The following is a 25,415-nucleotide window of genomic DNA, read 5'->3' as shown; positions in this document are numbered from 1 at the left end:
TGAGGCACACCACTGGTCACAGCCCTCCAGTTTGAAAAACAACCCTCTAAAACCACCCTCTGGCTTCTGTCAAGAAGCCAATTTTGTATCCATTTAGATACCTCACCCTGGATCCCGTGAGATTTCACTTTATGCAACAATGTGTTTGTAAAGATGTAAAGCATGTTTGTAAAGAATTGTAAAAATGCTGGAGGAAAATGCAGGGGGATTTAAACTAATTTGTCAGGGGAGTGGGAAAAGGAGTTGTAGTCCAGAAGTCAGTGTTGAGGGTGGTGAGGTATTGGGGAAGGTATCAAGGTCAAGGGTGGGTACCGGTAGACAGGAAGATGGGTTGAAGTGTGTCTACTTCAATGCAAGGAGCATCCGGAACAAGGTGGATGAACTTGGGGCGTGGATTGCTACTTGGGACTACGATGTTGTGGCCATTACGGAGACGTGGGTAGAACAAGGACAGGAATGGTTGTTGGACTTTCCGGGGTATAGATGTTTCAGTAAGTGTAGGGAAGCTGGTAAAAGAGGTGGAGGAGTAGCATTGTTAATCAAGGATAGTTTAACGGCTGCGGAAAAGCACTTTGAGGGGGATATGCACACTGAGGTAATATGGGCTGCAGTTAGAAACAGGAAAGGAGCGGTCACGTTGCTAGGAGTTTACTATAGGCCCCCAAATAGTAATAGAGATGTGGAGGAAGAAATTGCTAAGCAGATTATGGATACGTGTGGGGGTCACAGGGTAGTTGTCATGGGGGACTTTAACTTTCCAAATATTGATTGGAACCTTTGTAGGTCAAATAGTTTGGATGGGGCACTTTTTGTGCAGTGTGTGCAGGAGGGTTTCCTGACACAATATGTGGATAGGCCGACAAGGGGTGAGGCCACATTGGATTTGGTACTGGGAAATGAACCGGGCCAAGTGTTAGATTTGGTTGTGGGAGAGAACTTTGGAGATAGTGACCACAATTCGGTGTCTTTTGTTATTGCAATGGAGAGGGATAGGGCCGGACGGCAGGGCAAGGCTTACAATTGGGGGAGAGGTAATTATGATGCGATTAGGCAAGAATTAGGGGGCATAAGATGGGAACAGAAACTGTCAGGGAAAGGCACTGATGAAAAGTGGAACTTTTTCAAGGAACAAATACTGGGTGTCCTTGATAGGTATGTCCCTGTCAGGCAGGGAGGAAATGGCCGAGTGAGGGAACCGTGGTTCACAAAAGAGGTGGAATGTCTTGTGAAAAGGAAGAGGGAAGCTTATGTAGGGATGAGGAAACAAGGTTCAGATGGCTCGACTGAGGGTTACAAGTTAGCAAGGAACGAGCTGAAAAAGGGGCTGAGGAGAGCTAGGAGGGGACATGAGAAGTCCTTGGCGGGTCGGATCAAGGAAAACCCCAAGGCTTTTTACTCTTATGTGAGGAATAAAAGAATGACCAGGGTGAGGTTAGGGCCGGTCAAGGACAGTGGTGGGAACTTGTGTATGGAATCAGTAGAGATAGGCGAGGTGATGAATGAATACTTTTCTTCAGTGTTCACCAAGGAGAGGGGCCATGTTTTTCAGGAAGAGAAGGTGTTACAGGCTAATAGGCTGGAGGAAATAGATGTTCGGAGGGAGGATGTATTGGCAGTTTTGAATAAACTGAAGGTCGATAAGTCCCCTGGGCCTGATGAAATGTATCCTAGGATTCTTTGGGAGGCGAGGGATGAGATTGCAGAGCCTTTGGCTTTGATCTTTGGGTCCTCGCTGTCCACAGGGATGGTACCAGAGGACTGGAGAGTGGCAAATGTTGTTCCTCTGTTTAAGAAAGGGAATAGAAATGACCCTGGTAATTATAGACCGGTTAGTCTGACTTCGGTGGTTGGTAAATTGATGGAAAAGGTCCTTAGGGATGGGATTTACGACCATTTAGAAAGATGCGGATTAATCCGGGATAGTCAGCACGGATTTGTGAAGGGCAAATCGTGCCTCACAAATTTGATAGAATTTTTTGAGGAGGTAACTAGGTGTGTTGATGAAGGTAGGGCGGTTGATGTCATATACATGGATTTTAGTAAGGCGTTTGATAAGGTCCCCCATGGTCGGCTTATGATGAAAGTAAGGAGGTGTGGGATAGAGGGAAAGTTGGCCGATTGGATAGGTAACTGGCTGTCTGATCGAAGACAGAGGGTGGTGGTGGATGGAACATTTTCGGACTGGAGGCAGGTTGCTAGCGGAGTGCCGCAGGGATCGGTGCTTGGTCCTCTGCTCTTTGTGATTTTTATTAATGACTTAGAGGAGGGGGCTGAAGGGTGGATCAGTAAATTTGCTGATGACACCAAGATTGGTGGAGTAGTGGATGAGGTGGAGGGCTGTTGTAGGCTGCAAAGAGACATAGATAGGATGCAAAGCTGGGCTGAAAAATGGCAAATGGAGTTTAACCCTGATAAATGTGAGGTGATTCATTTTGGTAGGACTAATTTAAATGTGGATTACAGGGTCAAAGGTAGGGTTCTGAAGACTGTGGAGGAACAGAGAGATCTTGGGGTCCATATCCACAGATCTCTAAAGGTTGCCACTCAAGTGGATAGAGCTGTGAAGAAGGCATATAGTGTGTTAGCCTTTATTAACAGGGGGTTGGAGTTTAAGAGCCGTGGGGTTATGCTGCAACTGTACAGGACCTTGGTGAGACCGCATTTGGAATATTGCGTGCAGTTCTGGTCACCTCACTATAAGAAGGATGTGGAAGCGCTGGAAAGAGTGCAGAGGAGATTTACCAGGATGCTGCCTGGTTTGGAGTGTCGGTCTTATGAGGAAAGGTTGAGGGAGCTGGGGCTGTTCTCTCTGGAGCGGAGGAGATTGAGGGGAGACTTAATAGAGGTTTATAAAATGATGAAGGGGATAGATCGAGTGAACGTTCAAAGACTATTTCCTCGGGTGGATGGAGCTATTACGAGGGGGCATAACTATAGGGTTCATGGTGGGAGATATAGGAAGGATATCAGAGGTAGGTTCTTCACGCAGAGAGTGGTTGGGGTGTGGAATGGACTGCCTGCAGTGATAGTGGTCAGACACTTTAGGAACATTTAAGCGGTTATTGGATAGGCACATGGAGCACACCAGGATGGTAGGGAGTGGGATAGCTTGATCTTGGTTTCAGATGAAGGTCGGCACAACATCGTGGGCCGAAGGGCCTGTTCTGTGCTGTACTGTTCTATGTTCTAAAAGAAAACAGTGTGTGCTTCCTTTAAAAGCTGGGTGTGAGGTCAGTGCTTGGATGCAGAGTGCACACAGACTGGAGGCAGCAGGAGAGGAAATGGAGAGATGGAGGACAAAGGGTGGGAGGGAGAAAAGAAATCAACATGTCAGAAGATACCACACACACAGTGATAAGATGATCAGAGGATTAGATAGGGTGGATAGTGAGAGCCTTTTTCCTCGGATGGTGATGGCTAGCACGAGGGGACATAGCTTTAAATTGAGGGGTGAGAGATATAGGACAGATGTTAGAGGTAGGTTCTTTACTCAGAGAGTAGTAAGGGCGTGGAACGCCCTGCCTGCAGCAGTGGTGGACTCGTCAACGTTGAGAGAGTTCAAATGGTTATTGGATAAACATGGATGATATTGGAATAGTGTAGATTAGAGGGGCTTTAGATTGGTATCACTGGTCGGCGCAACATCGAGGGCCGAATGGCCTGTACTGCGCTGTAATGTTCTATGTTCTAACACTGGGGACTGCGACATTTGCAACATTGGTTTCGTGGACCAAGCATCAGGGTTGCCTTGGTAACAGGCTGTTGCATTTTAATAGCCTATCTGTTTAAAAAAGACACTCAGCTATGAAGAGCCTATCAGATTTGAATTTGCTGTTGTTGACAACCTCAGACCAATCGTGGTGTAAGAAAATTACGAGGTCATCACAGGTATAAAGGCCAAAGCAACAGCCATGTCAGAGGAACATCCCTAGAGCCAGGGCCAGATCAACTGAAGCAGTTAGATCAACTGAAAGTTAGTCCTTAACTCTGTCAGCTTCAGATATGTCTTAAGAGTACTCACCATTTCACCAGAGAAAAATACCAAATCAGACAGCGCTTACAGACAGTAGACAACTACAGAAGAACTCCAAACCTTTTCCAAGTTATCAGACCTGGTTGCATATAGTTTTTTTTTAAAGTGACAAAGATCCTGTTATTACTGTTTTGGTACTGAATGGTCCTTCTCTTTATTTGAACAGCATTTCAGTCGAACCATTCTTTACTTAAAATGTTACTGGTTTAGTTTAAATTCCGGTCGGTTGAATAAAATAACTTGTTAATTATTCACTTACAAGGCGAGTGTCAGGTCTTTATATTAACGAACCTCTAAATATTAATGAAGAACAGTTAACACCTTCCCAAACACTTTTATCAGATTACGAACCGAGGTAACAGGGATCAACCTGCATCGTAACAGTACTTACTGAGAACATAAGTGTATAAGATAGATTTTGTCATTTGTGTAATCCTTATAAATCTGTAAAGGTAGTTAAAGGTTCATCAGCTGACTCCTGTGACTCTGTTCAGTAGCTGTCCCCCACATTTCCAAACAAAAAAATCAAAGGAAGGATCTATCAAACCGGGTTCCACCCTGGGGTCTGACTTGCTCAGTCGTATCAGCTGGGATTGTAACACTGTAGTGGACGAGGGGATCCAGCTTCCTTTGTGCATCAACATTTCCCAATTCGTCACCATTTAAATAATACTCTGCTACTGTTTCTCTGGTCAAAGTGGGTAACTTCACATTCATCCACATTGCACTGCACATGCTGAGTATTTGCCCACTCTCTCATATTGTCTAAACTTAAAGTTTAAAATTTTATCCATGTCACAAGTAGGCTTACATTAACACTGCAATAAAGTTACTGTGAAAGTCCCCTAGTCGCCACACTCCGGCGCCTGTTCAGGTACATTGAGGGAGAATTTAACATGGCCAATACACCTAACCAGCACGTCTTTCAGACTGAGAGGGGAAACCGGAGCACCCGGAGGAAACCCATGCAGACACGGAGAGAATGTGCAGAGTCTCCATTTACAGGAAGGATAACATTGCCTGACAGATGGGCATCAGAGTTGACCCTGGGGTGTTGCGAGAGGTTGGCGTGCAAGAGTGAGTGAAATATTTTGTGAACTATGATCTACCTGACACTCAGAGTGCCAGAGACCCGTTTACATTAATTCTGGTCTGTTCCCTGTTCAGCATGCTGGGAGGTGATGTTACCTGCTCTAAACTATCGTCCTCTGGTAAACCCGCCGTGTCACCGTTACTGTTTATGGCAATTTCCATTGTGGCCGCCTTTCCCATGATCCCGTCTGTCATTGTTCAGATCTGTTGGAAAACAGACAAAACAAGTTTTACAGTTCTACAGGTTAAAGGTTAAAGATCCCTCAGTGCATAGTTCACCCCAGAACCAGGTCAGCGTGCCTCCCTCACGCCAAACACAACCTCACCTTCTCAAGGGCAACTAGGGATGGGCAATCAACGCTGGCCCAGCCAGCGACGCCCATGTCCCACGAATGAATGAAAAAAACATGACTCAATCTCATCACCTCTGATGGGATCGCACTATGCACAAAACAACTGCCACATTTGCCAACATCAGTAAATGAGTGAAAGACATTTGAGATGCTGATCAAACAGAAACTAGAGTTTAACTTAATTTGTTCTTCTCTCACTCGTGTGATTGGACGAGCAGCCCGGTGACCAGGAGTTCCAATCACACCAGAACAGCAGCTGAAGTGAATTCAATATCTGACCTTCGTTCAGTGCCCGTGAACCCCCACCTCCCCCCCGGGGTCACAGGGTCAATGCCCATGAACCCCCCCCCGGGGTCACAGGGTCAGTGCCTGTGAATCCCCCCCCCCCCCCCCCCCCGGGGTCACAAGGTCAGTGCCCGTGAACCCCCCGGGCAGATGGAATTTAACCCGGATAAAGGTGGGAGGTGATGCGATTTGCAAGGTCTACTGCAGAAGGAAAGTATAGAGCAAATAGTAGAGCCATTCCTGTTCCCTGAAGGTGGATAGTCAGAAGCTTTTTCCCAGGGTGGAAGAGTCAATTACTCGGGGGCACAGGTTTAAGGTGCGAGGGGCAAGGTTTAAAGGAGATCATTTATTAATGATCTGGATGAGGGTATAGTTGGGTGGATTAGCAAATTTGCTGATGACACCAAAGTCGGTGGTGTGGTAGACAGTGAGGAAGGGTGTCGTAGTTTGCAGGAAGACTTAGACAGGTTGCAAAGTTGGGCCGAGAGGTGGCGGATGGAGTTTAATGCGGAGAAGTGTGAGGTAATTCACTTTGGTAGGAATAACAGATGTGTTGAGTATAGGGCTAACGGGAGGACTTTGAATAGTGTGGAGGAGCAGAGGGATCTAGGTGTATGTGTGCATAGATCCCTGAAAGTTGGGAATCAAGTAGATAAGGTTGTTAAGAAGGCATATGGTGTCTTGGCGTTTATTGGTAGGGGGGTTGAATTTAGGAGTCGTAGCGTTATGTTGCAACTGTACACAACTCTGGTGCGGCCGCACTTGGAGTACTGTGTGCAGTTCTGGTCCCCACATTACAGGAAGGATGTGGAGGCTTTGGAGAGGGTGCAGAGGAGGTTTACCAGGATGTTGCCTGGTATGGAGGGGAGATCCTATGAGGAGAGGCTGAGGGATTTGGGATTGTTTTCGCTGGAAAGGCGGCGGCTAAGAGGGGATCTTATTGAAACATATAAGATGATTAGAGGTTTAGATAGGGTGGATAGTGATAGCCTTTTTCCTCTGATGGAGAAATCCAGCACGAGGGGGCATGGCTTTAAATTGAGGGGGGGTAGTTATAGAACCGATGTCAGGGGTAGGTTCTTTACCCAGAGGGTGGTGAGGGATTGGAATGCCCTGCCAGCATCAGTTGTAAATGCGCCTAGTTTGGGGGCGTTTAAGAGATCCGTAGATAGGTTCATGGACGAAAAGAAATTGGTTTAGGTTGGAGGGTCACAGTTTTTTTTTTTAACTGGTCGGTGCAACATCGTGGGCCGAAGGGCCTGTTCTGCGCTGTAATGTTCTATGTTCTATGTTCTATGTACGAGGCAGATTGTTTACACAGAGGGTGGTGGGTCACTGGAACTCGTTGCTGGGGGAGGTAGTGGAAGCGGATACGGTAGTGACTTTTAAGGGACGTCTTGACAAGTACATGAATGAGATGGGAATAGAGGGATATGGTCCCTGGAAGGGTAGGGAATTTTAGTTAAGTCGGGCAGCATGCTCGGTGCAGGCTTGGAGGGCCAAAGGGCCTGTTCCTGTGCTGTAATTTTCTTTGTTCTTTGTGGCAACTCAGGTGGACAAGGTGGTCAAGAGGGTGTATGGCATGCTGGTCTTCAACGGTTGACTATAGGTTTTGGAAAATCATGTTGCAGCTGTATAAGACAAGGAAGGTTCTTTGGAACAATATGTAGATAGCCCAACTAGAGAGGGGGCTATACTGGACTTAGTACTGGGGAATGAGCCCGGTCAGGTCTTCAAAGTTTCGGTAGGGGAACATGTGGCAAATAGTGACCACAATTTTGTTAGCTTTAGGATAGTGATGGAAAAGGATGAGTGGTGTCCCAAGGGTAAGGTGTTGGATTGGGGCAAGGCTAATTTTAGTGGGATTAGGCAGAAATTGGCAGCTGTTGATTGGGAGAGGCTGTTTGAGGGTAAATCCACATCTGGCATGTGGGAGTCTTTTAAGGAACAGTTGTTAGGGCTGCAGGATAGGCATGTGCCTGTAAAAAAGGATAGGAAGGGTAGGATTCGAGAACCGTGGATAACCAGGGAAATTGAGGGATTGGTCAAAAAGAAAAGAGAGGCGTACGTTAGGTCCAGGCAGCTAAAAACGGAGAGAGCTCTGGAGGAATACAAAGAAAGTAGGAAAGAACTCAAACGAGGAATTAGAAGGGCAAAAAGGGGTCACGAAATGTCCTTGGCAGACAGGATTAAGGAGAATCCCAAGGCATTTTATTCATACGTTAGGAACAAAAGGGTTGTCAGGGAAAAAATCGGACCTCTCAGGGACAAAAGTGGGGAATTATGCTCAAAGCCCAAAGAAGTAGGGGAGATCCTAAATGAATACTTTGCGTCGGTATTCACAAAGGAGAGGGATGTGTTGACTGGGAGTGTCGACCCGTTAGAGAAAATCTCCATTACAAGGGAGGAAGTGTTAGGTTTTTTGGGAATATAAAGACTGACAAATCCCCAGGGCCTGATGGAATCTATCCAAGGCTGCTCAGGGAGACGAGAGATGAAATCGCTGGGCCTCTGACGCAAATCTTTGTCTCGTCACTGGACACAGGTGAGGTCCCAGAGGATTGGAGGAGAGCTAATGTGGTCCCATTATTTAAGAAGGGTAGGAAGGATAACCCGGGAAATTATAGGCCGGTGAGCTTGACGTTCGCGGTCGGGAGGTTGTTGGAGAGGATTCTTAGAGATAGGATGTATGCGCATTTAGAAAGGAATAAACTCATTAAGAACAAAGAACAATACAGCACAGGAACAGGCCCTTCGGCCCTCCAAGCCCGCGCTGCTCCCTGGTCCAAACAAGACCATTCTTTTTTATCCCTCCATTCCCACTCCATTCATATGGCTAGCTAGATAAGTCTTAAATGTTCCCAGTGTGTCCACCTCCACCACCTTGCCTGGCAGCGCATTCCAGGCCCCCACCACCCTCTGCGTAAAATATGTCCTTCTGATATCTGTGTTAAACCTCCCTCCCTTCACCTTGAACCTATGACCCCTCGTGAACGTCACCACCGACCTGGGGAAAAGCTTCCCACCGTTCACCCTATCTATGCCTTTCATAATTTTATACACCTCTATTAAGTCTCCCCTCATCCTCCGTCTTTCCAGGGTGAACAACCCCAGTTTACCCAATCTCTCCTCATAACTAAGCCCCTCCATACCAGGCAACATCCTGGTAAACCTCCTCTGTACTCTCTCCAAAGCCTCCACGTCCTTCTGGTAGTGTGGCGACCAGAACTGGACGCAGTATTCCAAATGCGGCCGAACCAACGTTCTATACATCTGCAACATCAGACCCCAACTTTTATACTCTATGCCCCGTCCTATAAAGGCAAGCATGCCACATGCCTTCTTCACCACCTTCTCCACCTGTGACGTCACCTTCAAGGATCTGTGGACTTGCACACCCAGGAGGAGGTCATGCCTCACTAACCTGGTGGAGTTTTTTGAAGAAGTGACCAAAATGGTTGACGAGGGAAGGGCCGTGGATGTCGTCTATATGGACTTTAGTAAGGCGTTTGACAAAGTCCCTCATGGTAGGCTAGTGAAAAAGGTTGGATCCCATGGGATAAAGGGGGAGGTAGCTAGATGGGTGGAGAACTGGCTTGGTCACAGAAGACAGAGGGTGGTAGTGGAAGGGTCTTTTTCCAGCTGGAGGCCTGTGACTAGTGGTGTTCCGCAGGGCTCTGTACTGGGACCTCTGCTGTTTGTGATTTATGTAAACGATCTGGAAGGTGTAACTGGGGTGATCAGTAAGTTTGCGTAAGATACAAAATTGGCAGGACTTGCAGATAGTGAGGAACATTGTCAAAGGCTACAGAAGGATATAGATAGGCTGGAAATTTGGGCAAAGAAATGGCAGATGGAGTTCAATCCAGGTAAATGCGAAGTGATGCATTTTGGTAGAACTAACGTACGGGGGAGCTATATGATAAATGGCAGAACTATAAAGGGTGTAGATACGCAGAGGGACCGGGTGTACAAGTCCACAGATCCTTGAAGATGACGTCACAGGTGGAGAAGGTAGTGAATAAGGCATATGGCATGCTTGCCTTTATAGGACGGGGCATAGAGTATAAAAGTTGGGGTCTGATGTTGCAGTTGTATAGAACGTTGGTTCGGCCGCATTTGGAATACTGCACCCAGTTCTGGTCGCCACACTACCGGAAGGACGTGGAGGCTTTAGAGAGAGTACAGAGGAGGTTTACCAGGATGTTGCCTGGTATGGAAGGGCTTAGTTATGAGGAGAGATTGGGTAAACTGGGGTTGTTCTCACTGGAAAGACGGAGGATGAGGGGAGACTTAATAGAGGTGTATAAAATTATGAAAGGCATAGATAGGGTGAACGGTGGGAAGCTTTTTCCCAGGTCGGTGGTGACGTTCACGAGGGGTCATAGGTTCAAGGTGGGGGGGGGGGGGACGAGGGGGGGGGGTGTGTTTAAACACGGATATCAGAAGGACGTATTTTACGCAGAGGGTGGTGGGGGCCTGGAATGCGCTGCCGGGCAAGGTGGTGGAGGTGGGCACACTGGGAACATTTAAGACTTATCTAGATAGCCACATGAACGGAGTGGGAATGGAGGGATACAAAAGAATGGTCTAGTTTGGACCAGGGAGCGGCGCGGGCTTGGAGGGCCGAAGGGCCTGTTCCTGTGCTGTATTGTTCTTTGACTTTGGTTAGGCTGCATTTCGAGTATTGTGTACAATCCTGATCGCCACACTACCGGAAGGATGTTGATGCATTGGAAAGGATGCAGAAGAGATTTACCAGGCTGTTGCCTGGTTTGGAAGATATGGACTCTGAATAAAGGTAGAACAAACTTGGTTTGTTTTCATTGGAGCGTCGGAGGATGAGTGGGACCTGACAGAGGTTTACAAGATTATGACAAGCTTTTGATTTGATTTATTATTGTCACATGTATTAGCATACAATGAAATGTATTGTTTCTTGCACATGATAGAGACAAAGCATACCGTCCAGAGAGGAAAGAACACAAGAACATAAGAAATAGGAGCAGGAGTAGGCCATCTAGCCCCTCGAGCCTGCCCCGCCATTCAATAAGATCATGGCTGATCTGAAGTGGATCATTTCCACTTACCCGCCTGATCCCTATAACCCCTAATTCCCTTATCGATCAGGAACCCATCTATCCGTGATTTCAACATATTCAATGAGGTAGCCTCCACCACTTCAGTGGGCAGAGAATTCCAGAGATTCACCACCCTCTGAGAGAAGAAGTTCCTCCTCAACTCTGTCCTAAACTGACCCCCCTTTATTTTGAGGCTGTGCCCTCTAGTTCTGGTTTCCTTTCTAAGTGGAAGGAATCTCTCCACTTCTACCCTATCCAGCCCCTTCATAACCTTATATGCCTCTAAAAAGATCACCCCTCAGGCTTCTAAACTCCAACGAGTGCAAACCTAATCTGCTCAATCTCTCTTCATAATCAACACCCCTCATCTCCGCTATCAACCTGGTGAACCTTCTCTGCACTCCCTCCAAGGCCAATATATCCTTTCGCAAGTAAGGGGACCAATACTGCACACAGTATTCCAGCTGCGGCCTCACCAATGCCTTATACAGATGCAGCAAGACATCTCTGCTTTTATATTCTATCCCCCTCGCGATAAATGACAACATCCCATTTGCCTTCTTGATCACCTGTTGTACCTGCAGACTGAGTTTTTGCGACTCATGCACAAGGACCCCCAGGTCGCTTTGCACAGTAGCATGTTGTAATTTTTTTCCGTTTAAATAATAATCTAATTTGCTATTATTTCTTCCAAAGTGAATAACCTCGCATTTGCCAACGTTATACTCCATCTGCCAGATCCTCGCCCACTCACTCAGCCTATTCAAATCTCTCTGCAGACCTTCCGCTTCCTCCACGCAATTCACTTTCCCACTTATCTTCGTGTCGGCAGCAAACTTTGTTACCCTACACTCGGTCCCCTCCTCCAGATCATCTATGTAAATAGTAAACAGTTGAGGCCCCAGCACCGATCCCTGCGGCACGCCACTAGTCACCATCTGCCAACCAGAAAAGCATCCATTTATTCCAACTCTCAGCTTCCTGTTAGACAGCCAATCCCCAATCCACGCTAACACCCTACCCCCAACTCCGTGTGCCCCAATCTTCTGCAGCAACCTTTTGTGAGGCCCCTTATCGGACGCCTTTTGGAAATCCAAAAACACCACATCCACCGGTTCCCCGGAAAGGAGAGAGTGCAGAATGTAGTGTTACAGTCATAGCTAGGGTGTAGAGAAAGATCAACTTAATGCAAGGTAAGTCTATTCAAAAATCTGATGGCAGCAGGAAGAAGCTGTTCTTGAGTCAGTTGATACGTGACCTCAGACTTTTGTATCTTTTTCCTGACAAAAGGGGGGAAGTGAGTGCATCCAGGGTGCATGGGGTCCTTAATTATGCTGGCTGCTTTGCCAAGGCAGCGGGAAGTGTAGACAGTATCAATGGGTGGGAGGCTGGTTTGAGTGAAGGACTGGGCTTCGTTCATGACCTTTTGTAGTTCCTTATGGTCTTGGGCAGAGCAGGAGCCACACCAAGCTGTGATACAACCAGAAAGAATGCTTTCTATGGTGCATCTGTAAATGTTGGAGAGAGTCAGAGCTGACATGCCAAATTTCCTTAGTCTTCTGAGAAAGTAGAAGTGTTGGTGGACCTTTCTTAACTATAGCGTCAGCATGGGGGGACCAGGACAGGTTGTTGGTGATCTGGACACCTAAAAACTTGAAGCTCTCGACCTATTCTACTTTGTCCCCATTGATGTAGACAGGGGCATGTTCTCCTTTACGCTTCCTGAAGTCGATGACTATCTCCTTCGTTTTGTTGACATTGAGGGAGAGATTATCACCGCACCAGTTCACCAGATTCTCCATCTCATTCCTGTACTCTGTCTCGTCGTTTGAGATCCGACCCACTACGGTGGTGTCATCAGCAAACTTGAAAATCGAGTTGGAGGGGAATTTGGCCGCACAGTCATAGGTGTATAAGGAGTATAGTAGGGGGCTGAGAACACAGGCTTGTGGGGCACCGGTGTTGAGGATGATCGTGGAGGAGGTGCTGTGGCATATCCTTACTGATTGTGGTCAGTGAGTTAGGATGTTCAGGATCCAATCGCAGAGGGAGGAGCCGAGGCCCAGGCCACGGAGTTTGAAGAAGAGTTTTGTGGCAATAATGGTGTTGAAGGTTGAGCTGTAGTCAATAAATAGGAGTCTGACATAGGTGTCCTTGTTATCCAGGTGTTCCAGGGATGAGTGCAGGGACAGGGAGATGGCATCTGCTGTGGACCAGTTGCGACGATAGGCACACTGTAGTGGATCCAGGCAGTCTGGAATTGATTTGTGCCATGACTAACCTTTCAAAGTACTTCAGAACGATGGATGTCAGAGCCACCGGCCAATAGTCATTAAGACACACTGCCTGGCGTTTCTTTAGTACTGGGATGATGGTCGTCTTCTTGGAGCAGATGGGGACCTCAGATTGTTGTAAAGAGAGGTTGAAGATGTCTGTGAATACCCCCGCCAGCCGATCCGCGCAGGATCTGAGTGCTCATCTGGGTACCCCATCCGGGCCAGTCGCTTTCCGTGGGTTGACCTTCGAGAAGGCTGCTCTGACATGGAGACCTCGGATACAGATTCCTCCAAGGCTTCCAGGGTGGAGGGCATTCTCTTGCTGACCTCTTGTTCAAAATGGGCGTAGAGTGCATTGAGCTCATCAGGGAGGGGTGCGTTGGAGCCGGCAATTTCACACGCCTCCATCTTGTAACCTGTATTGTCTTGCATAGAGTGGGTCGTCAGAGTCTTTTTCCCAGGGTCAAAGGGTCAATTACTCAGGGCAGAGGCTGAGAGTGAGAGGGGGAAAGTTTAAAAGAGATGTAAGGGGCAAGTTTTTCACACAGAGGGTGGTGAATGTCTGGAACGCGCTGCCGGAGGAGGTGGTGGAAGCAGATTCTATAACAACGTTCAAGAAGCATCTGGATAGATACATGAATAGTCATAGAACATAGAACATAGAAAGCCACAGCACAAACAGGCCCTTCGGCCCACAAGTTGCGCCGATCACATCCCCACCTCTAGGCCTATCTATAGCCCTCAATCCCATTAAATCCCATGTACTCATCCAGAAGTCTCTTAAAAGACCCCAACGAGTTTGCCTCCACCACCACCGACGTCAGCCGATTCCACTCACCCACCACCCTCTGAGTGAAAAACTTAGAACATAGAACATAGAACATTACAGCGCAGAACAGGCCCTTCGGCCCACGATGTTGCACCGACCAGTTAAAAAAAAAAACTGTGACCCTCCAACCTAAACCAATTTCTTTTCGTCCATGAACCTATCTACGGATCTCTTAAACGCCCCCAAACTAGGCGCATTTACTACTGATGCTGGCAGGGCATTCCAATCCCTCACCACCCTCTTACCCCTGACATCTCCTCTGTACCTACCCCCCAGCACCTTAAACCTGTGTCCTCTCGTAGCAACCATTTCAGCCCTTGGAAATAGCCTCTGAGAGTCTACCCTATCCAGACCTCTCAACATGATGTGGAGATGCCGGCGTTGGACTGGGGTAAACACAGTAAGAAGTTTAACAACCCTAACCTGGTATTGTTAAACTTCTTACTGTAGATACATGAATATGTGGAGATGCCGGCGTTGGACTGGGGTAAACACAGTAAGAAGTTTAACAACACCAGGTTAAAGTCCAACAGGTTTATTTGGTAGCAAAAGCCACACAAGCTTTCGAAGCTCTAAGCCCCTTCTTCAGGTGAGTGGGAATTCTGTTCACAAACAGAGCTTATAAAGACACAGACTCAATTTACATGAATAATGGTTGGAATGCGAATACTTACAACTAATCAAGTCTTTAAGAAACAAAACAATGGGAGTGGAGAGAGCATCAAGACAGGCTAAAAAGATGTGTATTGTCTCCAGACAAGACAGCCAGTGAAACTCTGCAGGTCCACGCAACTGTGGGAGTTACAAATAGTGTGACATGGAGAGAACACCATCCACCAGGTACACAGTACATACTCTTGCAACTCGGCCAACGTTGTCTACCTGATACGCTGCAAGAAAGGATGTCCCGAGGCATGGTACATTGGGGAAACTATGCAGACGCTGCGACAACGGATGAATGAACACCGCTCGACAATCACCAGGCAAGACTGTTCTCTTCCTGTTGGGGAGCACTTCAGCGGTCACGGGCATTCGGCCTCTGATATTCGGGTAAGCGTTCTCCAAGGCGGCCTTCGCGACACACGACAGCGCAGAGTCATAGAATCATAGAAATCATAGAAACCCTACAGTGCAGAAGGAGGCCATTCGGCCCATCGAGGCTGCACCGACCACAATCCCACCCAGGCCCTACCCCCACATATTTACCCGCTAATCCCTCTAACCTACGCATCTCAGGACTCTAAGGGGCAATTTTTAACCTGGCCAATCAACCTAACCCGCACATCTTTGGACTGAGCAGAAACTGATAGCCAAGTTCCGCACACACGAGGACGGCCTCAACCGGGATATTGGGTTCATGTCACACTATTTGTAACTCCCACAGTTGCGTGGACCTGCAGAGTTTCACTGGCTGTCTTGTCTGGAGACAATACACATCTTATTAGCCTGTCTTGATGCTCTCTCCACTCACATTGTTTTGTTTCTTAAAGACTTGATTAGTTGTAAGTATTCGCATTCCAACCATTATTCATGTAAATTGAGTCTGTGTCTTTATAAGCTCTGTTTGTGAACAGAATTCCCACTCACCTGAAGAAGGGGCTTAGAGCTTCGAAAGCTTGTGTGGCTTTTGCTACCAAATAAACCTGTTGGACTTTAACCTGGTGTTGTTAAACTTCTTACGATACATGAATAGGCAGGGAATAGAGGGATATGGACCACATGGAAGCAAGTTAGTATCAGATTGGAGAGGCATCTGTGTCGGCACTGACTTGGTGGGCCGAAGGGCCTGTTTCTGTGCTGTACTACTCTTTGTTCTTTGTATCTGGATGGAAAGCCTAAAAAAGGACCTACACAAAATGTAACTGGAGTCCAATTCTTGCCTTATCATAATTCCTATCGTGTCTCCTGCTACAGAATGCATTCATCTCAATTCACAGTAAGGTACAGTTCTGTAAGCATGCACTTGCAGTGTTTGTTACTGAGCCAGTATTCCAGACAGCTGAGCAACAAACATTCCTCAATCAGACATTCAAACCCCAACATTGCCACTGGATGAATTCACATTCAATAAATGAAATGGAAATGATCATTAATCACCATGAATACTGGCTTGTAATAAAAACCCATCTGTTAGAAACCATAGAAAATTACAGCTCAGAAACAGGCCTTTTGGCCCTTCTTGTCTGCGCCGAACCATTTTATGCCTAGTCCCACTGACCTGCACTTGGACCATATCCTTCCACACCCCTCTCATCCATGAACCCGTCCAAGGTTTTCTTAAATGTTAAAAGTGACCCCGCATTTACCACTTTATCTGGCAGCTCATTCCACACTCCCACCACTCTCTGCGTGAAGAAGCCCCCCCTAATATTCCCTTTAAACTTTTCTCCTTTCACCCTTAACCCATGCCCTCTGGGTTTTTTCTCCCCTAGCCTCAGCGGAAAAAGCCTGCTTGCATTCACTCTATCTGTACCCATCAAAATCTTATACACCTCTATCAAATCTCCCCTCAATCTTCTACGCTCCAGGGAATAAAGTCCCAACCGATTCAATCTCTCTCTGTAACTCAGCTTCTCAAGTCCCGGCAACATCCTTGTGAACCTTCTCTGCACTCTTTCAATCTTATTTACATCCTTCCTGTAACTAGGTGACCAAAACTGTACACAATACTCCAAATTCGGCCTCACCAATGCCTTATATAACCTTACCATAACACTCCAACTTTTATACTCGATACTCCGATTTATAAAGGCCAATGTACCAAAGGCACTCTTTACGACCCTATCCACCTGTGACGTCACTTTTAGGGAATTCTGTACCTGTATTCCCAGATCCCTCTGTTCAACTGCACTCTTCAGAGTCCTACCATTTACCCTGTACGTTCTACTTTGATTTGTCCTTCCAATGTGCAATATCTCACACTTGTCTGCGTTAAATTCCATTTGCCATTTTTTAGCCCATTTTTCTGGTTGGTCCAAATCCCTCTGCAAGCTTTGAAAACCTTCCTCACTGTCCACTACACCTCCAATCTTTGTATCATCAGCAAACTTGCTGATCCAATTTACCACATTATCATCCAGATCATTGATATAGATGACAAACAACAATGGACCCAACACCGATCCCTGCGGCACACCACTAGTCACAGGCCTCCACTCAGAGAAGCAATCCTCCACAACCACTCTCTGGCTTCTTCCATTGAGCCAGTGTCTTATCCAATTTACTACCTCCCCATGTATACCTAGCGACTGAACCTTCCTAACTAACCTCCCATGAGGGACCTTGTCAAAGGCCTTGCTGAAATCCAGGTAGACAACATCCACCGCCTTCCCTTCATCCACTTTCCTGGTAACCTCCTCGAAAAACTCTAATAGATTGGTCAAACATGACCTACCACGCACAAAGCCATGTTGACTCTCCCTAATAAGTCCCTGTCTATCCAAATATTTGTAGATCCTATCCCTTATCACACCTTCCAATAACTTGCCCACCACCGACGTCAAACTTACTGGCCTATAATTTCCCGGATTTCTTTTGGAACCTTTTTTAAACAACGGAACAGCATGAGCCACCCTCCAATCATCCGGCACCTCCCCCGTGAATACTGACATTTTAAATATATCTGCCAGGGCCCCTGCAAGTTCAACACTAGCTTCCCTCAAGGTCCGTGGGAATACCCTGTCTGGTACTGGGAATTTATCCACTCTGATTTGCCTCAAGACAGCGAGCACCTCCTCCCCTTTAATCTGTAAAGGTTCCATGACCTCCCTACCTGTTTGCCCTATTTCCGTAGACTCCATGCCCGTTTCCTCAGTAAATACGGATGCAAAAAAACCATTTAGTATCTCCCCCATCTCTTTTGGTTCCATACACAGTCGACCACTCTGGTCTTCAAGAGGACCAATTTTATCCCTCACTATCCTTTTGCTCCTAACATACCTATAGAAGCTCTTTGGATTTTCCTTCACTCTGTCTGCCAAAGCAACCTCATGTCTTCTTTTAGCCCTCCTGATTTCCCTCTTAAGTAGCTTCTTGCACTTTTTATACTCCTCGAGCATCTGATCTGTTCCTTGCTGCCTGTACATTTCATACAACTCTCTCTTCCTCTTAATCAGTGTTACAATCTCCCTTGAGAACCAAGGTTCCTTATTCCTATTTACTTTGCCTTTAATCCTGACAGGAACATACAAACTCTGCACTCTCAAAATTTCTCCTTTGAAGGCCTCCCACTTTCCATTTACATCCTTACCAGAGAACAGCCTGTGCCAATCCACACTTCCCAGATCCCTTCTCATTTCATCAAATTTGGCCTTTTTCCAGTTCAGAACTTCAACCCGAGGACCAGATCTATCCTTATCCATGATCAGGTTGAAACTAATGGCATTATGATCACTGGATCCAAAGTGTTCCCTCACACTCACATCCATCACCTGCCCTAACTCATTTCCCAATAGGAGATCCAATATCGCATCCTCTCTAGTTGGCACCTCTATATACTGATGTAGAAAATTCTCCTGAACACATTTTACAAACTCTACCCCGTCTAAACCTTTAACAGTATGGGAGTCCCAATCTATATGTGGAAAATTAAAATCCCCTACTATCACAACTTTGTGTTTCTTGCAGTTGTCAGCTATCTCTCCGCTGATTTGCTCCTCCAATTCTCGCTGACTATTGGGTGGTCTATAATACAAGCCCATTAATGTGGTCATACCTTTCCTGTTTCTCAGCTCCACCCATAGGGCCTCTGTAGACAAGCTCCCTCATCTATCCTGCCTGAGTACCGCTGTAACATTTTCCCTGACCAACAATGCCACCCCCCCACCTTTTATCCCTCTGCCTCTATCCCGCCTGAAACATTGGAACCCTGGAACATTGAGCTGCCAGTCCTGCCCCTCCTGTAGCCAAGTTTCACTAATGTTCTTTATTTCCTTCAGGAAGTGAAATCAGCCATCCTTACCCAGTCTGGCCTGCACGTAGTTTCAGACCCACAGCAATGTGGGTGACTTTGAAATGGCTGAGCAAGCCGCTCCGTCGTATCGAACTGTTAAAACAAGTCAATACCGAACGAAAGCAGGTGAATCACCCGGCACTGAAAACAATACCTTACAGATAACACCCCAGACACCACCATTACCATCCCTGGATATGTCCTGTCCCACCGGCAGCACAGACCCAGCACAGGTGGCGGTGGCCCAGTGGGGAGGGAGCTGCCCTGGGAGTCCTTAACATCGACTCTGGACCCCACGAACCTTCATGGTTTCAGGTTAAACATGGGCAAGGAAACCTCTTACTGGTTACCACATAACGTCCTCCTTCGGCTGATGAATCAGTATTCCTCCATGTTAAACAACACTTGGAGGAAGCACTGAGGGCAGTAAGGGCACACAACATACTCTGGGTGGGGACTTCAATGTCCATCACCAAGAGAGGCTCAGTAGCAGCATGGCAGACCGAGCTGGCTGGGTCCTGAAGGACATTGCTGCTCGACTGGGACTGCAGCAGGTGGTGAGGGAACCAACAAGAGGGAAAAACATACATGACTTCATCCTCACTAACCTGCCTGTCACACATGTATCTGTCCATGACAGTATTGGGAGGAGTGACCACCGCACAGTCCTTGTGGAGACAAAGTCCCACCTTCACATTGAGAACACCCTCCATCGTGTTGTGTGGCTCTATCACCGTGCTAAATGGGGCAGATTTCGAACAGACAGAGCAACTCAAACCCGGACATCCATGAGGCGCTGTGGCCATCAACAGCAGCGGAATTGTACTCCAGCACAATCTGTAATCTCATGGCCCGGCATATCCCCCACTCAACCATTACCATCCAGCCAGGGGATCAACCCTGGTTCAATGGAGAGTGCAGGAGGGCATGCTGGGAGCAGCACCAGGCATACCTAAACATGAGGTGAAGCTACAACACTGGACTACTCGCATACCAAACAGCATAAGCTGCAAGTAATAGACAGAGCTAAGCGATCCCACAACTAATGAATCAGATCTAAGCTCTGCAGTCCTTCCACATCCAGCCGTGAATGGTGGTGGACAATTAAACAACTCACTGGAGGAGGCTCCACAAATATCCCCATCCTCAATGATGGAGGAGCCCAGCACATCAGTGTGAAAGATAAGGCTGAAGCATTCGCAGCAATCTTCAGCCAGAAGTGCCGAGTGGATGATCATTCTCGACCTGGGGACACCACCACTTGGAGGTTCTCCTCCAAGCCGCTCACTATCCTGTCTTGGAAATATATCATCATTCCTTCACTGTCGCTGGCTCAAAATCCTGGAACTCCCTCCCGAACAGCACTGTGGATGTACCTACACCTCAGAGACTGCAGGGATTCAAGACGACAGCTCATCACCACCTTCTCAAGGGGTAATTAGGGATGGGTAATAAAAGTGCTGGTCTAGCCAGCGACACGACACCCACGTCCCATAAATGAAGACCCACTGAATTGTAATTCACTCTTGGAAAGGCTGAACAAGTCACTCAATATCACTCCATTGCATTAAAAACTACTGTGAATGGACCACAGATAGGACAGGGTCAGAGGGGAAACTGGGGGAGAAGAGGGAGGTGGTTGGGAGAAGGTGAGGGAATTAGAGTTTGAGTTTTGGAAATCCACAGACTATGGGAGGAAGCGTGAATGTGCAGAGACTGAGATCCACACAGGCAGACAGCAGGTATCAGCGTGACTGTGAAACGTATCGGAGCTTGCATTCAGCTCGCTCGCTGCTGTAACTGGTCAAGTAGAATTCTACAAAGATCCAATGACACCATCCAGTCGCCATCCCAGCATACAGTGCAGGCAGTGTGAACTCACTCCCATTGGCAACACTCAATTAGAATCGCAGCCACTTCCAAAGCTCACTGCTGACAATAACAGTGATGTGAAGATGTGTGTCAGTATTTACAGGGGAGTCCCCAGGGAGTGTGTCAGTATCTACAGGGGGGTCCCCGGGGAGTGTGTCAGTGTTTACAGGGGGGTCCCTGGGAGTGTGTCAGTATTTACAGGGGAGTCCCCAGGGAGTGTGTCAGTGTTTACAGGGGGGTCCCTGGGAGTGTGTCAGTATTTACAGGGGGTCCCCGGGGAGTGTGTCAGTGTTTACAGGGGGGGTCCCAGGGAGTGTGTCAGTGTTTGCAGGGGGGGTCCCAGGGAGTGTGTCAGTGTTCACAGGGGGTCCCGGGGAGTGTGTCAGTGTTTACAGGGGAGTCCCCGGGGAGTGTGTCAGTATTTACAGGGGGTCCCGGGGAGTGTGTCAATATTTACAGGGGGGTCCCCGGGGAGTGTGTCAGTATTTACGGGGGGTCCCCGGGGAGTGTGTCAGTATTTACAGGGGGGTCCCCGGGAAGTGTGTCAGTGTTTACAGGGGAGTCCCCGGGGAGTGTGTCAGTATTTACAGGGGTCCCGGGGAGTGTGTCAGTATTTACAGGGGGGTCCCCGGGGAGTGTGTCAGTGTTTGCAGGGGGGGTCCCAGGGAGTGTGTCAGTGTTTACAGGGGGTCCCGGGGAGTGTGTCAGTGTTTACAGGGGAGTCCCCGGGGAGTGTGTCAGTATTTACAGGGGTCCCGGGGAGTGTGTCAGTATTTACAGGGGAGTCCCCGGGGAGTGTGTCAGTATTTACAGGGGTCCCGGGGAGTGTGTCAGTATTTACAGGGGGGTCCCCGGGGAGTGTGTCAGTGTTTGCAGGGGGGGTCCCAGGGAGTGTGGCAGTGTTTACAGGGGGTCCCGGGGAGTGTGTCAGTATTTACAGGGGGGTCCCCGGGGAGTGTGTCAGTGTTTGCAGGGGGGGTCCCAGGGAGTGTGTCAGTGTTTACAGGGGGTCCCGGGGAGTGTGTCAGTGTTTACAGGGGAGTCCCCGGGGAGTGTGTCAGTATTTACAGGGGGGTCCCCGGGGAGTGTGTCAGTGTTTACATGGGGGTCCCTGGGAGTGTGTCAGTATTTACAGGGGGTCCCCGGGGAGTGTGTCAGTGTTTACAGGGGGGGTCCCAGGGAGTGTGTCAGTGTTTACAGGGGGTCCCGGGGAGTGTGTCAGTGTTTGCAGGGGGTCCCCGGGGAGTGTGTCAGTATTTACAGGTGGGTCCCGGGGAATGTGTCAGTGTTTACAGGGGGTCCCCGGGGAGTGTGTCAGTATCTACAGGGGGTCCCCGGGGAGTGTGTCAGTATTTACAGGGGGTCCCAGGGAGTGTGTCAGTGTTTACAGGGGGGCCCCCGGGAGTGTGGCAGTATTTACAGGGGGGTCCCCGGGGAGTGTGTCAGTGTTTACAGGGGGGCCCCGGGGAGTGTGTCAGTGTTTACAGGGGGGCCCCGGAGAGTGTGTCAGTATTTACAGGGGGTCCCCGGGGAGTGTGTCAGTATTTACAGGGGGTCCCCGGGGAGTGTGTCAGTGTTTACAGGGGGTCCCCGGGGAGTGTGTCAGTGTTTACAGGGGGTCCCCGGAGAGTGTGTCAGTATTTACAGGGGGGTCCCCGGGGAGTGTGTCAGTATTTACAGGGGGTCCCCGGGGAGTGTGTCAGTGTTTACAGGGGGGCCCCCGGTAGTGTGTCAGTATTTACCGGGGGGTCCCCGGGGAGTGTGTCAGTGTTTACAGGGGGGTCCCCGGGGAGTGTGTCAGTATTTACAGTGGGGTCCCCGGGGAGTGTGTCAGTGTTTACAGGGGGGCCCCGGAGAGTGTGTCAGTATTTACAGGGGGTCCCAGGGAGTGCATCAGTATTTACAGGAATCTATCATTAAGGAAGAAATAGCAGGACACCTGGAAAAGAATGGTTCAATCAAGCAGACGCAGCATGGATTCATGAAGGGAAAGTCATGTCTGACTAACTTACTGGAATTTTTTGAGGATATAACGAGTGCGGTTGACAGAGGGGAACCGGTGGATGTGGTGTATTTAGATTTCCAGAAGGCATTCGATAAGGTGCCTCACAAAAGGTTGCTGCATAAGATAAAGGTACACGGAGCTGGGGGTAAAGTGTTACCGTGGATTGAGGATTGGCTATCTAACAGGATAACAACACCAGGTTAAAGTGGGCTTTAACCTGGTGTTGTTAAACTTCTTACTGTGTTTACCCCAGTCCAACGCCGGCATCTCCACATCATATCTAACAGGAAGCAGAGAGTCGGAATAAATGGGTACTTTTCCGGTTCGCAATCAGTGACTAGTGGCGTGCCGCAGGGATCGGTGCTGGGGCCTCAACTATTCACCATATACACAGACGATCTGGAGGAGGGGTCCCAGTGTAGGGGAACAAAGTTTGCGGATGACACAAAGATGAGTGGGAAAGCAAATTGCGTGGAGGACACAGAGTCTGCAGAGAGATTTGGATAGGCTAAGTGAGTGGGCGAGGATCTGGCAGATGGAGCATAACGTTGGTAAGTGTGAGGTTATCCACTTTGGAAGGAATAATAGTAAAATGGACTATTATTTAAACAGTGAAACATTACAACATGCTACTGTGCAGAGGGACCTGGGGGTCCTTGTGCATGAATCACAAAAACTCAGTTTGCAGGTGCAGCAGGTGATCAAGAAAGCAACTGGGATGTTGGCCTTTATCGCGAAGGGGATGGAGTATAAAAGCAGGGAGGTCTTGCTGCTACTGTACAGGGTACTGGTGAGGCCGCACCTAGAGTACTGTGTGCAATTTTGGTCCCCTTATTTGCGGAAGGATATATTGGCCTTGGAGGGGGTGCAGAGAAGGTTCACCAGGTTGATACCGGGATGAGGGGGTTAGCTTATGAGGAGAGATTGAGGAGATTGGGTCTGTACTCATTGGAGTTTAGAAGGTTGAGGGGAGATCTTATAGAGACATATAAGATAATGAAGGGGCTAGACAGGGTAGAAGCAGCGAGGTTATTTCCACTTACAATGGAAACAAGAACTAGGGGGCATCGCCTCAAAATACGGGGGAGTCAATTTAGAACAGAGTTGAGGAGGAACTTCTTTTCCCAGAGGGTAGTGAATCTTTGGAATTCTCTGCCCAATTAAGCAGTAGAGGCTACCTCGTTAAATGTGTTTAAGTCACAGATAGATAGATTTTTAACCGTTAAGGGAATTAAGGGTTATGGGGAGCGGGCGGGTAAGTGGAACTAAACCACTATCAGATCAGCCATGATCTTATTGAATGGCAGAGCAGGCTTGAGGGGCCAGATAGCCTACTCCTGCTCCTATTTCTTATATTATGTTCTTATGTTACAGGGGGTCCCCGGGGAGTGTATCAGTATTTACAGGGGGTCCCAGGGAGTGTCAGTATTTACAGGGGGCCAGCAGGGAGTGTGTCAGTATTTAGAGGGGGAGGTCCCTGGGGAGTGTGTCAGTATTTACAGAGGGTCCCGGGTAGTGTGTCAGTATTTAGGGGGAGTTTGAGTGGGGAGGGGCTGGGGTGGAGATGCCAATGATTGGGATGTAGTCAGGGAAGTGGGATCTACACCGGATTTCAGTCAGATCCTGACCATTTTGCCAATTCTTGCGGCAAGATTCTGCCCCAAGTTACCCACTCAGTAAACCATCCAACACTGGCCAGTAGATGGCAGCCTGCTTCATGTATTAGGCGACCTTCCTAAAATCACCAAGGACACTGGTGAGCAGCTGCCGGAAACAGCTCCCTCTACACTGTTTCCAACGCCGGCATCTCCACATCATGACTCCATTAAACACTCCCAGGACAGGTACAGCATGGGGTTAGATATAGCATAAAGTTCCTTCTGCACTGTCCCCATCACACACTCCCAGGACAGATACAGCACGGGGTTAGATACAGAGTAAAGCTCCCTCCACCCTGCCCCAAACACGGGACATGGCAGACAGAGTACCCTTCGTCGTCCAGTACTTCCCTGGAGCGGAGAAGCTACGACATCTTCTCCGGAGCCTTCAACATGTCATTGATGAAGACGAACATCTCGCCAAGGCCATCCCCACACCCCCACTTCTTGCCTTCAAACAACCGCACAACCTCAAACAGACCATTGTCCGCAGCAAACTAGCCAGCCTTCAGGAGAACAGTGACCACGACACCACACAACCCTGCCACAGCAACCTCTGCAAGACGTACCGGATCATCGACACGGATGCCATCATCTCACGTGAGAACACCATCCACCAGGTACACGGTACATACTCTTGCAACTCGGACAATGTTGTCTCCCTGATACGCTGCAGGAAAGGATGTCCCGAGGCATGGTACATTGGGGAAACTGTGCAGACACTACGACAACAGATGAATGAACACTGCTCAACAATCACCAGGCAAGACTGTTCTCTTCCTGTCGGGGAACACTTCAGCGGTCACAGGCATTCGGCCTCTGATCTTCGGGTAAGCGTTCTCCAAGGCAGCCTTCATGACACACGACAGCACAGAGTTGCTGAGCAGAAACTGATAGCCAAGTTCCGCACACATGAGGCCTCAACCGGGATATTGGTATCATGTCACACTGTCTGTAACACCCACAACTTGCCTGGGCTT

At 48.3% G+C, this 25,415-nt stretch overlaps 1 protein-coding gene across 5 annotated transcripts in view; it reads right to left on the bottom strand.

Annotated features, from left to right (window-relative positions):
- LOC144499961 (arfaptin-2-like) overlaps positions 1 to 25,415 on the bottom strand; it is a 107,314-nt gene that overhangs the window by 39,267 nt on the left and 42,632 nt on the right. For all 5 annotated transcript variants that reach the window (XM_078222692.1, XM_078222696.1, XM_078222694.1 and 2 more), the window contains one exon: positions 5,222 to 5,329. In XM_078222692.1, the coding sequence (XP_078078818.1) occupies positions 5,222 to 5,320 (99 nt within the window). In that variant the 5' untranslated portion in view covers positions 5,321 to 5,329. The remainder of the gene's footprint in view (positions 1 to 5,221; positions 5,330 to 25,415) is intronic.

Source organism: Mustelus asterias, chromosome 10, assembly GCF_964213995.1.
Source record: "Mustelus asterias chromosome 10, sMusAst1.hap1.1, whole genome shotgun sequence".
Taxonomy (NCBI): Eukaryota; Metazoa; Chordata; class Chondrichthyes; order Carcharhiniformes; family Triakidae; genus Mustelus; species Mustelus asterias.
This window is presented reverse-complemented; position numbering and strand designations above follow the sequence as displayed.